This window comes from Lepidochelys kempii, chromosome 14, assembly GCF_965140285.1.
Source record: "Lepidochelys kempii isolate rLepKem1 chromosome 14, rLepKem1.hap1, whole genome shotgun sequence".
NCBI classification, from domain to species: Eukaryota; Metazoa; Chordata; order Testudines; family Cheloniidae; genus Lepidochelys; species Lepidochelys kempii.
This window is the reverse complement of record NC_136393.1, coordinates 27,213,089-27,226,789: the sequence shown is the minus strand read 5'-3', so window position 1 is coordinate 27,226,789 and position 13,701 is coordinate 27,213,089. Positions and strand designations below refer to the sequence as shown.

The following is a 13,701-nucleotide window of genomic DNA, read 5'->3' as shown; positions in this document are numbered from 1 at the left end:
TCCTAGTGTTTCTAGAAACATTTTAGGTGTGCCTGACTCCAGGAGAGGGTTCACAGCTCCAAACCCCAACCAGAGACAGAAACCTTTTGCCATCCCAGGGATAGGTGATTAAGTCCCTTTGAGGGGTGGGACTTAAACCACATGCCTCATCTTGTTATTTTCTATTAGCTTGTTTCCCCAAATTTGAGGGTGTGTGTGTGCCCCAGATTTTGATTAAGCTAATTGTATCCAGCATTCAGACACCATGAATTAATAAAATAGACCACCACCTAGTTAAGGGTTAATTTGAACAAGCAGAGCTTCTGGAGGCATGTTCAAATACATTTCCAGACTTGCAGTCTCTGCTAATCAGAATGGGAGGAGGGGAGTAAAAGAATCAACAATTTAAGACTGAAAGAAAATAAGTGGATGGGAACCTTGGGTTTGGGGCTCCTTTGACATAGAAGCTTATTATGACTAAGAGTGTAAGGAATGTTTGTTGATAAGTAATTTGACATTAGGAGACGTGATGACCCAGTAGGGGTCACTATGATCTATGTGTTTTGTAAAAGTTAGTTATAAAAAGGACTACATAATAGAGTGTACTTTGGAGCAGTCCTCTGAAGCTATCCTGAGAGGCATTTTTCCTGACAACTCACTCTCTGACGGGGAAGCAACCGGCCAGTGTTGAACTGCTGCAATTTACTCAATACCATCCCACATTTTCAGTAAATATTTGGGATGTTCTAAACCTATTGGTTGTGTCTGTGTATGCTTAAATCGAATAAATTGTAGTTAACAGAATACTTACTTGTATTAATCTTTCATCAGCCAGAGCACTGTGTTCCTACTGATTTATTCCTGACACCGCTTGGAGTGAAACAGTTAAGTTACCACTGTTTTGGATTCTGAAAACCATGGGTAACAAGCTAGCTTAGGTGACTCCAGTTTAGCAAGATGGCTTTCGTGGATCCCATTCTTAGGTGCCCAACTCTCCCCATGCATTGTATGGGAGCCGGATGCCTAACTTTGGCTCTTGGATTCCAGTTGGTGGAAGGACACCGAAGAGTTAGGTGCTGCAACACTCAGCATTGCAATGCCTAAGTCCCTTTGTGGATCTAGACCTTTGGGTCAGATTTTAAAATGTATTTAGGTGCTTAAAGATGCAGACAGGCACCCAGCAGGACTTGATTCCAGTACCAGTAGAAGTTAGGTGCCTAGGATCTTTTGAAAATCTGACTAGGTGCCTATCTGTAACTCTAGGTGCCTTTAAAATCTGACCCTAAGTCATTTAGGTGCTTTTGAAAATGTTACCCTTTGACTCTGTGTAGCATCAAGGCACAATAAAACTGGTGTTAAAACATAGAACCTCATCAAATCCACATTCCATATAACAAATGCAAGATAACATATAAACACCATGCAAAGAGAGGCCTTCAAGCCAGAAAGGAGAGTCAAACAGAGATATAAATTCAGTCCAAATCTCTTAAAAAAATACACATCACATATTATGCAGCCCAGTAGTTTGCACAAAATTCACCCCTTGCCAGAGTTCTGATCTGCCACATTCATCTCAGTCAGGACTCCACAGCCTAGCTCTTGAGAGAGTAATGCAGGAGGGGAGGCCTAGGGAGCAGGGAAATTTACTGTTAAACCTGGCTACAAGCTCCCCCTTCCTAGCACACTCTGGAACAAGGCGGTTCTGAGTGGGGTCACCTAGACAACTGCACAACAGCCATGGCCTGGGCAGCCTGGCTGTCTGGAGAATAGAGTGAAAAAGACATAATTGTAAACAATCATTGTCAAAAATATTCAGGGACAAAAATGTTCTTCTAATGAGCCTTTTCAGAGCTGTTGCTATGGGGGATGCGGGTGGGGATAGTGATAGCAACAAAGAGTATTTCATCGTGATAGAATAAATTAGCAAAATTGTGGAATTTGGGGGTTACCACCACAGAATTTGGTGACATTGTTCTGCAGAGTACACAGGGACCTGTCAGTGAACTACAAACCCTGTTGAAACAAAAACAACAAGGAGTCCTAGTGGCACCTTAGAGACTAAAATTTATTTGGGCATAAGCTTTCATGGGATAAAACCCACTTCATCAGATGCATGGAGTGGAAAATACAGAAGCAGATATATATACATAGTACATGAAAAGATGGGAGTTTCCTTACCAAGTGGAGGGTCAGTGCTAACAAGACAATTCAATTAACAGCAGAAAAATCACTTTTGTAGTGGTAATGAGGGTGGCCCATTTCAAACAGTTGACAAGAAGGTGTGAGTAACAGTAGGGAAAAATTAGTATGGGGAAATTAGTTTTTGTAATGACCCATCCATTCCCAGTCTTTATTCAGGCCTAATTTGATGGTGTCCAGTTTGAAATTAATTCCAGTTCTGCAGTTTCTCGTTGGAGTCTGTTTTTGAAGTTTTTTTGTCAAATGCCGGTTTATAGAGCTTTCTGGTTGGTAAAGTGCCTGATAAAACAGCTGTTACTGTATAGGGTTTCGGACAAAGGAAACCTAGTTGCCAAGAATATTCTCCTAGAAACATATGTTGTGATGTCATTTCTATACAGTCTCAGTTTACCTGATTCATGTGTGAAGGCATGATTATTCACAGCTGAGAGCACTAACAATTCTTCAATTTAATATCTCTGTGAGTCTTTCTTACCCCACAATCATTCTTCCATGTTGATTTCCCCAATAGAAAACATCTGCTATAACAATAATCTCTTATTAATTTCCCTAATCTATATATGCTTATGTAAGCATTTTATATATATGTTAAGGAGATGGTTTCCAAGAATATCTGGTGTTTTATAGACAAGAAGGTACCCTAGAGTTCTTAAATACAGCATCATAAATAAATTCCTAAATAGTGTTACTTATTGGTCAAGACCAGTGTTCTAGGCCTTAGAATTCAGACATACTCTTTGTTTAAGATAAAGATTCTAAAGAATAGTTAATATGTAAATTAATCAATATATACAGAAAGAAAGAACTAAAGGTATTATTATTTACTAACAGGTACTAAACAAAGTCCACTACTAGATCAAGACTGTAAAATTGTTAACAATGAAGCAGGAAAAAGTCAGATGTGTTCAGTAAATATTTCTGTTCTGTATTTAGAAAGAAGCAGGACAGTGTCCTGATATCATGTGAAGTGATGAAATATTTTCCAGTTTAACCAAGGAGGATGTTGATCATCAACAACTAGGGATGTATATTTTTAAATCAGCAAGCCCAGATAACTTGCACCCATAAGTCCTAACAGAGTTGGCTGAGATGTCTGGCCCTCTGATGTTAGTTTTTAATCTATCTTTGAATATGAGGAAATTCTAGAAGACTAGAAGAGTACTAATGTTGTGCCTGTATTCAAAAAGGAAAAGCGTAATGTCCTGCGTAAGTCTAAGCCAGTTACCCTGACCTCAATCCTCAGCAAAATCATGGGAAAGCTGAAAGTAAAGGACAAGATATAATTGATGCCACCTGATTTCATTGTTTGTGAGACTGCAAATTTGGTTGATAAAGGTAATTGTGTAGATGTTAAGCACCTTACAAAAGTCTAAGTATAAGACTTAGTACTGTGCAACATTCTGGTTAAACAGTTAGCATTATACAATCATAATAAAGCATGCAGTATATGGATTAAGAACTGGCTAACTGACCGATCTCAAAAAGCAGTCGTCAATATGGAATCATCACTGAATGGCGGTGTTTCTAGCAAGTTCCACAGGGATCAGTTTGAGACCCAATGCTATTCAATATTTGTATCAATGATCAATTTAAAAATCAAAGCTGATAAAATATCGCTGGCACAAAGATTAGCGAAGTGGTAAATGATGATGATAACAGGGCAGTCATGAGGAGCAATCTGGCCTCATTAGTAAACTGGGTCCAATCAAACAAAATGTGTTTTAATACAGCTAAATGTGAGGTCATTCTTCTAAGAGTAAAGAATGCAGGCCAAACCTACAGAATGGGGATTGTATCCTGGAAAGCAGTGACTGAAAAGATTATTGTGGACAAACAACTCAACATAAGCACACAGTGGGATGCTGTGGCAAAAAGGACTAATCTGATCCTTGGATGTATGTACAGGGTAGTAGTGAGAAGTAGAGAGGTGATTTTACCTCTGTATATGCATTGGGGGGCAGATACTAGAAAACTGTGTCCAGTTCAAGTGTCCACATTTTTAAAAGAATGTTGGAAATTTGGAGAGGATGCAGAAAAGAGCCACAAAAATAATTTAAGGACTGGGAAAAATGCCTTCCAGTGATAGCACTCAATCTGTTTAGCTTATCAAAAAGAAGAACGAAAGGTGATTTGATTAGGATGTATATGCATGTTCAAGAGAAGAAAATAACAGATACTAAAGGGCTCTTTAATTCAGCAGTGAAAGGCATAACAAGAACCAATGCAGGCAAATTCAAATTAGAAATAAAGCACAAATCTTTAATAATGAGAGTGATTAACCACTGGAACAAAATACCAAGGGAAGTGGTGGGTTCTCCAGCTCTTGATGTCTTCAACTCATAGCTGGATGCTTTTTTGGAAAACATACTTTAGTCAAATACAAATTAATAGGCTCAGTACAGGAGTAACTGGATTAAATCCTGTGCCCTGTGTTATGCACGGGGTCAGACTAGATGATCGAATGGTCATTTGTGGTTTTTAAATTTATGAATCATTATGTACCAGTCCTCCAGCTACGGTTTCATTTGCAAACTTTATCAGGAATGCGTTTATGGTTTCTTCTAAATCATTGATAAAGAGATTGGATCGTATTGGGCCAAGAACTGATCCCTGGGAAAACCCTAGAAACATTCCTTTAGGAGGATGATTCCCCATTTACATTTACTTTGGAGATATATCAGTTACCTAGTTTTTAATCCATGTAACAAGTGTTATATTAATTTTGAAGAGGGCTGAATTTGTAATCAGTGTTGTGCAGCACTAAGTCAAATGTCTTACAGAAATCTATTATGTCAACATCTTTGTCAACCCAACTTGTAATCTCTTTGAAAAATTATATCAATATTGTTTGACAAGACCTATTTTCCACAAAGCCATGCTGAGCCCGGCTCTGCTGTCTGGATCTCAGTATGGAAGGGCATATTTATTGAAATCAAGTCTAATTTCTCTCTCTATGTTGCATTTTCTAGATTAATGAATTATGCCATTTACAATAGTATTAGAAAATAGAGGACCCCGTCCTGCCGTCCTCACTCAGGCAAAACTCTTTGATTTAAAGATCTGGTCCATAAATTAAAGAATTTTACTGCAAAAACATTTAGCATTGCAACTCAAAGTTACAAAGTTACAATATATAAATCCTAAACTGTACCTGCTAGTACAGTGAATATTGCAGCAAAGGCGTTGAGCTTTAACCCATCAATGACTGTAGTGTAGTAGCACACTTCTATGGACATCAAAGTGGCTCCAGTTAGAAGCAAAATGATATAGAGTAGCTCCGCTACAATAGACAGCCACAGTACACCTGGAAAGACAAATCAATAGCATCGATATTATAAGCAGCCATTACAGACATTTAGTACATTTCTTTCTTCATTTTTATTGTTTATAAAGCTTTAAATCAAGGGTCAAAATCTGTGAGGGTGCCCATGCAACTTCTGACTTTAAAGGTACTTAGATACCAAAGAGACATTCTATATTAGGCTTCATCTTAACAAATAAAGAAGAACTGATTGCAGAACTAAAAATTAATGGTAAGTAAGATACCAGTGATCACATTTATAACATGCAAGCAGAATAGAGGCCAGACCAGTGATACATATACTTGGTGCTTTAAAGGGGCCAATTTCACAAAGCAAAAATACATTTAGAACCAAATCAGCTGGGAGGAGGAATTTAATCAGAAAAATGTGAATGATAATTGGAAATTGCTTAAGACCACTTTACTAGATCCCCAGAAAGCAGTAATCCTACGATGGAACAAGAAGATAGTATTGTTAAAAATAACTGATCTGGTTTGGAGGGGAAGTGAAGGCAGCTATCATAAAGTTAAAAATAATATATAACAAATGGAAGAAAGGAGAAGTTGATAGTAATAAAAACAAATCAGAAGCTAAGAATTGTAGAAAATTGATAATGGCAGCAAAAGGCGACAAGTTGAAATCTATGGCCAGCAAAGTTAAGAAGGAATTTTTACAACATAGTAGGAACGAAAAGAATCCTAACAATGGTATTGGTCGGTTAATAGATGTAAAATGTAGAATTATTAATAATACAGCATAAAACACAGATGTGTTAAATAAATATTCCTGTTCTGCATTTGAGAAAAAAAACAGATGATGTAGTCATATCATATGATAACACTATTTCCAGTCCACTAATGTCTCAAGAGGATGTTAAACAGCAGCTACTAAAGTTGGACAGGTCCAGATAACTTGCAGCTAAGAATTTTTTAAAAAGCTGGCTGAGTAGCTCACTGGACCATTAATATTGACTTTCGATAAGTCTTGGAGTACTGGGGAAGTTCCAGAAGACTGAAAGAAAGCTGATATGGTGCTGGTATTTAATAATGAAAGATCCAGGTAATTATCCTGTCAGTTTCACAACTATCCCAGGCAAGATAATGGTGCAGCTGATACAGAATTTGATGAATAAAGAATTAAAGAAGGGTAATATAATTATTGCCAATCAACATGGGTTTATGGAAAATCAATCCTGTCAAATTAACTTGATAATCCTTTTTTGCTGAGTTTACAAGTTTGGCTGATAAAGGTAATAGTGTTGATGAGATATGCATAGACTTCTGAAAGGCATTTGAATTGTTACTACATGACATTCTGATTAAAAACTTCAAAAGATATAACGTAAACATAACATGCATTAAATGGATTAAAAGCTGTCTAACTGCAACTAGTATAAACTACAAGATATATCAGAACAGGAAAAGGTGCAGAGAATGGCAACAAAAATGACTACGGGTATGGAACAGCTTCCATACGAGGAGAGATTAAAGAGACTGGGTCCATTCATCTTAGAAAAGAGGTGACTAAGGGCAGATATGATAGAGGACTATAAAATCATGAATGGTGTGGAGAAAGTGAATAAGGAAGTGTTATTTACCCCTTCACATAAATACAAGATCTAGGGGTTACCTGATTAAATTAATCCCTTTGCCTTCCTGAGAGCACTCTCTGTGGGACAAGAAAACTGAAACAGCATTGGGGCAGGGGAAGTATGCATCTTCAGAGATGCTGGATTCTTTCAGTTGCCACTGGCATCATTAGGTGTAAGTTGTGAGAGCACAAGGTACAGCATTGGGATTTATGGGTGGAAACTTGGAGCGGACACTACCATTCACTGTGGGGGGGTCCCAGTTGGCATTCTGGAAGAGGGAGCATGTGTCAGGCTCTGGGTTCTAGGCAGTCAGGTCTGGTGATTGGTGTGGAGATCCAAGCCAGACATAGGGTCAGGACTGGGCTGAGGGCAGCATGGAAACCAGGGGAGGCTGTGGGTCAGAACTGTGATCAATGTCTGTAGACAAGCTAATTCAAGTTTGTAGTCAGAGTCTGGATGCAGGCCAAGTGTCAAAGCTGGGCTGGAGTACGTGTAATAGTTTTGGGGTCAGGAGGTGGGTGCACAGCTGAAGCAGGGTCAGGAACAGGGCTGAAGCAGGGTCAGGGTAGGGCACAGACAAGGCTGAAGGAAGCTTCAGGCAAGGTTGGGGGCAGGAACAGAATTGAGGGCAGGCTGGAAGCTGAGGGAGTCTGTCACATGTGAAGCATCAGGAGGGTTCCTGGCTGAGTAGTGCTGTTGCACAGACTAACTTGCAGCTCTGGTGGGGTCAGGGAAACACCTGTTCCTGGGGGTCATCTGATCCAGCCTCTGCTCAGGGCTGCAGCATGGATGAGTTACTGCAGGCTCTCTTGGAGGGGTGAGTCATAACACCTGAGTGAGTTGCATTGGTCTGGTTGTGGGGTTGCCTCACCTTACCCTCCTCTGAAGGTGCCTCCCAGGCATTCCTAGGATTGGTTTGTTGGGATGGGACTGGTGGAAGTCACAGATCAGGTTGGGGCCATGGATGTTTCTCACTGGCTCCCGTGAGTGCTCCTCTGGGCCATAACCTTCCCAATCTATTAGGTATAGGAGCTTCTCTGAGGACCTGATTCACCAGTTATTATTCCTGACCTTGCACCACGACTGGAGGAGAAAGAGCTTTCATTCATCCTGACAGGGAGTTGTGGGTGTGCTATTTCAGTAGGGAGACATGGAACATGGGATGTAATCTCATGGTGGGGGGCAACTGGAGGCAGAAAGTGACTAACTTAATTTGCTAAATGACAAGGAAGGGACCAAGGTACCAGTAGTCAAGTTTGTGTGAAGGACATGAGGTGTCCAAGTGTTTTGTGTAAAGCCAACAGTGATGGGAGGTTTGGTCTATTAGTGGTGGTCAGCAAACCACTTATAGTCTGCCTTGGTAGTGTCAAGCTTACTTCCTCCTGGATACGAAGGAGGCATTTGACCAGATCAGAGGCTGCAGGGATATGGGAAGTTGAGGTTCATGATGGGTAGAACCAGGGATGGAAACTGTAGCTGGAGAAAAAGGGCCTTTGCTGGGTAGACTTATGTTCAGAATTGTTATAGACAAACTCTGCAAAGGGTAGGAGTTGTACCCAGTTGTCCAGGTGGAAATCCCCAATGTCTTGTTCTAAAATATCATTTATCTGTTCTGATTGCCCATCCATTTGGGCATCACAAGTAGTAGAGAGATGTAGGTCAACATCTAAGAGGCGGAAGAGCTCTTGCCAAAGGTGGGTGACAAACTCTGGTCTGTGGTCTGATGTGATTTTGGAAGATAACAGATTCAACTTGCAAACATGGTCAAAGACAACATGGGCTGTCATTTCTGCAGTGGGAATCTTACAGGAGAGCACGAAGTGAGACATCTTGGATAAGAGGTCTACAGCTATGACTACGGTTCTGGAGTTAGGGAGCTCCAAAAGAAAATCCATTGCTATTGATTCCCAGGGTTGGGAAGAAATAGGTAGGGAGATCAAGTATCCCAGCAGCTCAGTATGGGGGACCTTAATACAGCATGGGAAACTTTGCATAAGTCAATGTATGATCTCACAGAGGTGTACAGTCTAGACTACCAAAAAGGTCACACAATCAGTTTTGTGGTCTTCCATGTACAAAATGGCTGTCCAGAGGGGAGTTGTAACATAGTCAGAGAGTTGGAAGATGGGACAGGCCTCTGGGGGCATAAACACAATATTTGAACAGAAGTAGACCATTTCTAACAGAGAAGCCTGGGATGGACTTGGCATTGTGCAACATCCATTGTGCAAAATGGTAGCTCTGTAGAGAGGATTTTACAAGGGATAAGAAGTCCATGTTCACTAATACATTGGTGAAATGGTGGGGCTTTAGGATGGTGGAGGGTTCAGATGGTCCTTCATTGCCATCAAGGTACCCCCCCTTGTGGGAGAATGCATCAGGTTTGCCATTGGCCTCCAGACCAATAATGCAGCATAAACTCCAGACAAGAAAAAACAAACAGACAGGGACCATTGGATTTGGCCTTCGCGGATCACAAGTGTTCTGGGTTTTTAAGATTGGTGAATACCTGGATGGGGAAATGTGCACCCTCTGAGAGGTGATGCCACTCTTCAAGGTGGTCCTGATAACTAGCAGCTCTTGTCATAGATTTTGTAGTGCTGTTCGGTGGGACTTAGCTTTCTGGAGTAGAATGTTCGTGGATGGAGAATACTTGGTGACACTCTGAAGTTGCGACAGGGCTGCCCCCATGGAATAATTGGAAGTGTCTGTCTTGACAACAAAAGGCTGGGATGGTTCAGGTGTTTCAATATAGGTGCAGAGATGAAGGCCTTCTTTAGTTGCTCAAGAGCCCATTGGGCCTCTGAGAGCCAGATGAATGTGGAATTCTTATGGAAGTTACGTAATGGGGGACACTACTTGGGAGATGAACCTCCAATAGAAGTTTGTGAATCTCAGGAAGCACTGGATGTCACAGGTGCTCTTTGGCAGGGCCCAGTCCACAATGGTGGTGTGGATACATAGTGATCTCATTAGGCAAGATAACATAATCCAGGAAATCAATGGTGGTGCAGTCAAACTCACATTTTTCTGATTTGGCATATAAGCTATTTTTCCTGAGGCATTCCAGCACTTGTTGGACATGCTGGTCGTGCAGAGTCTAGTTTTCTAAGAAGAATAGGATGTCATCTAAGTAGAGATCAGAATGAACTGGTATAATATATCTTTGAGGGTATTATTCGTGAAATACTGGAATGTGGCCATGGTTTTGGAGAGGCCAGAGGGCATAGCCAGGTTCTCATAGTGGCCATACCTGAGGCAGAAAGCTTTCTTCCACTCGTCACCCTCCCGGATGCAGACCAAGTTGTATACACCATGCAGGTCAAGCTTGATGAAGATCTTTGCTGTACTGACCCATTCTAGAAGCTCATTGATCAGCAGGAGAAGGTCAAACTGCATAATTTCCCAGTGGTCTCCTATCTTGACCTGGAGAGGTGCTGTGTTTTAGGAAACTGGCCAGAAGTCAGCATACTACCATCAATAGTCTCCACCTGCTCTGGGACACGCTTCCTCTGCCTGGGCAAATGGTTGGCTCCAGCAAAGGTGAAGTCCATAAAGTTTCTGGACAACTCAGAGTTGATCAATGCAAGCAGGTACAGCTTACTTCAAGTGTGACTGGGACCCAGAGCTGGAGGGGGATCTGCTGGTGTGGTTGGTGGTGCTCCTAAGGTGCATGGGAAAATGTAGGCAGCAGAGTGGATCCAATTGGGGAATTTGCTCTCTGCATTAGGTCCAGCCATGACTCCTCTACTGGGGCTGGATCGAGTGGTTTTCTGGCACTGTAGCGGGTCTGGGATTGCGGGAGCACCTTGTGCTGAAGTGACCACTTTCTCTGCAGCACAGGCAAGGCCATTTTGGCACCAGTAATCCTTCTGCTGGTCTGTGATGAACCCCCTGGTGCTGTTTGTTTGCATGTGATCAGATCCAGAACTGGGTAAAGGACATGCATGGGGACCTTTGACCCTAGGCTCGGAATGGTCAACATCCTGTTTCTTTTCCAGGCAATTCTCAAGCAGCTGGTTCTTGATTCTTATGCAAAGCTTGATGTAGGGTACCAACTCAGTGCAGGGGTGGGGGTGGGTAGGGTTGACCAGAGCCAGATCCTCCTTTACAACATCATTCAATCCCCAGTGAAAATTATAGATTTGGGCTGCTTCATTCCAAGCGTTATCGGCATTCAGACTCCGGAAGTGGACTGTGTAGGTGGAGATAGGTCACTAACACTGGCGAGGAACTATAGGGCTGCTTTGATGTTGCAGACGTGGTTGGGGCCTGGAATATTAACAAGAAGGAGTGGATGAAGTACTCAAAATCAAGCATCACGTTGACCTGTTCCAGGCTTGGTGAGGCCCACTCTAGGGCTTCTCTAGACAGTACATTGATAACAAGTCCCACCTTCATCTGATTGTGTGGGTGGCACTGGTAAATAAACCCTCAAAACATGTGGCAGTCACCGCCAAACCACTCCGGCAAGGGAATTTTTGAACTACGCTCCAGGGCTTCTACCATGGGTGGGCCAAAAGATCCTAGAGGGGTCTGAACCAGCACTTGGAGGGAAGCGTTCTCTAACTTTAGCTGGGCAGTTGGCTCTAGAGGTTCTGGAGTAGCGATGACATCTCTGGGGCTGCAGCATCCAGGTGCTCCATGTAGGCCTGGGATCCAGTACAGTGGAGTCTGTGCAAACTGTCAGGCTCTGGTTTGTAGGCAGTCAGATCTGGTGGTTGGATCAGTGAGCAAGAACTGATACCAAGGGTTGAAGCTGAACGTAGGGATGGGACCAGGCTGAGGGCAGCTCTGAAACTGGGGCCCAGGGACAGACTGTGGTCAGCATCCATAGACAAGCCAAATCAACATCATAGTCAGAACTCGATGCAGGCCAAAAGTCAAAGCTGGGTTGGAATCAGTGCAATGGTCTGGGGGTCAGGAGGCAGGTGTAGGGATGGCGGGGTCAGGAGTGGGTCAGGGCAGGCCATAGACAGGGCTGAAGCAGGCGGGAACAAGAGTCAGATGAGGCTAGGGGCAGGATGGAACAGGAACTGGTTCAAAAACAGGCTGGAAGCCTTGGGAGTCTGTGACACTGTAAGGCAGCAGGAGGGTTTCTGGCCAGGTAGTGCTGTTGCACAGACTAACCTGCAGCTCTGGTGGGGTGAGTGAAATACCTGTGCCTGGGGTCATCTGGCCCAGGGCCTACTCAGGGATAGGATGCTGCAGTATGCCTGAGAGCTGAGTCACTGCAGGCTCTGTTGGAGTAGGGAGCCATGTCAGGTGAGTGAGCAGCCCTGGTCTGGCTGTGGGTTTGCCTCAAAGCATAGGCGAGGGAAGAAGAAATCCTTTTTATTATTATTATTATGCATTTTTCTTTCCACATCCCACCAGCTTTAGTTCATTCTCCAACCCAGGAACTGCCAGACTGGATCAGACCCTAGACTCCTCTAGCCTAGTCTTCTGTCTTGGACAGTGGCTAGTACAGCTGCTGAAAAGGAAGGTGCAAGAAACCTTGCAATGGGCAGGTGTAGGATAATCTGCCTCCCTAGGAAGATTTCATCCTGATCCCTAATAGTTAAAGATAGGCTTAAGCCCTGAAGCAGTAGGCTGTATTTTCTTCTAGAGTTTTTTAAGCATTAACTAGTATTACATTAAAAATCATATTAATTTATCCACTCAATTTATCTCCTTCAATGCATGGCAGAGATGATACTCAATGACTGAATATTTCTTTTTGTCCTCCTCATTTAGTCTATTGCCTCAGGCCTTATTTACTGTACATCATTCAAGCCCTGCACTGAATGCATAATTGGTAATTTCTTCATGGGCATTCTATGGTAGTCATCCCCATAGGGTCTCATTTTACAAACATTAATGGATGTATTTTCACAACACCCATGAGAGAGGAGATGATATTACCCTGTGGGGGTCTCTTGGTGTGGTCTTTCAAGGGGAACCAGCTTCTCCTAGCTGACCACCCTGAGTATCTCTTCAATCAGGTCAATACTTGGACTTTCACCTCTAATTAAGGCTAGCAGGCCTTCAATTATAGGGCTTGCAGTCTGCTTCAGTCTCTTGGTTCTTTCTTGGAGACAGCCTGGTGCAGGGCTGTCTCCCCTTTACTGTCCCAGGCCTTTCTACCTTCCCTTCCATCTCTGAACTCTCTCCCTGATATCAGGTCTTGTGTCCTCTATTGGTTGCAGCTGTGGGTGCCTGTCTCCATGACTGGCAGCTCTGGCAGCTGTATGGTGGTGTGATCAAGCTGCTTGCTTGTAAACAGGAGAGGTTCTCCTCTCCCTCTGTTTAGGCTCAATATGGGGTTTGTAGACCCCCATACATACTCCCATTTTATCTATGTGAAACTGAGGCACAAGAAGATTAAGGTCAAAAAAAAAGTGGCAAGTGTTCACTAATTTTGGTGCCCAACTTCAGACACCTGGGGCTAGATTGACCTAGGAACTTAGACACAGTGATACTGTGCATCACCACACCTAACTTTTAGGTCTCTAAAAAATCCCTTTGATTCACAAAGCCTGAGTTAGGAACCTAGGCTTCCCATAGAGTGAATGGGGTGAGAGGCGCTTTAGACTGCAATTTACAAAAACCAGCACGCGAGGGAGCTCCTTACGTGAGCTAGCCAATGGG

At 42.7% G+C, this 13,701-nt stretch overlaps 1 protein-coding gene across 1 annotated transcript in view; it reads right to left on the bottom strand.

Annotated features, from left to right (window-relative positions):
- Nucleotides 1-13,701, bottom strand: part of GSG1L2 (GSG1 like 2) — a 70,283-nt gene that overhangs the window by 37,693 nt on the left and 18,889 nt on the right. Inside the window, exon 3 of the mRNA XM_073311544.1 lies at nucleotides 5,330-5,482. Within this exon, the coding sequence (XP_073167645.1) occupies nucleotides 5,330-5,482 (153 nt within the window). The remainder of the gene's footprint in view (nucleotides 1-5,329; nucleotides 5,483-13,701) is intronic.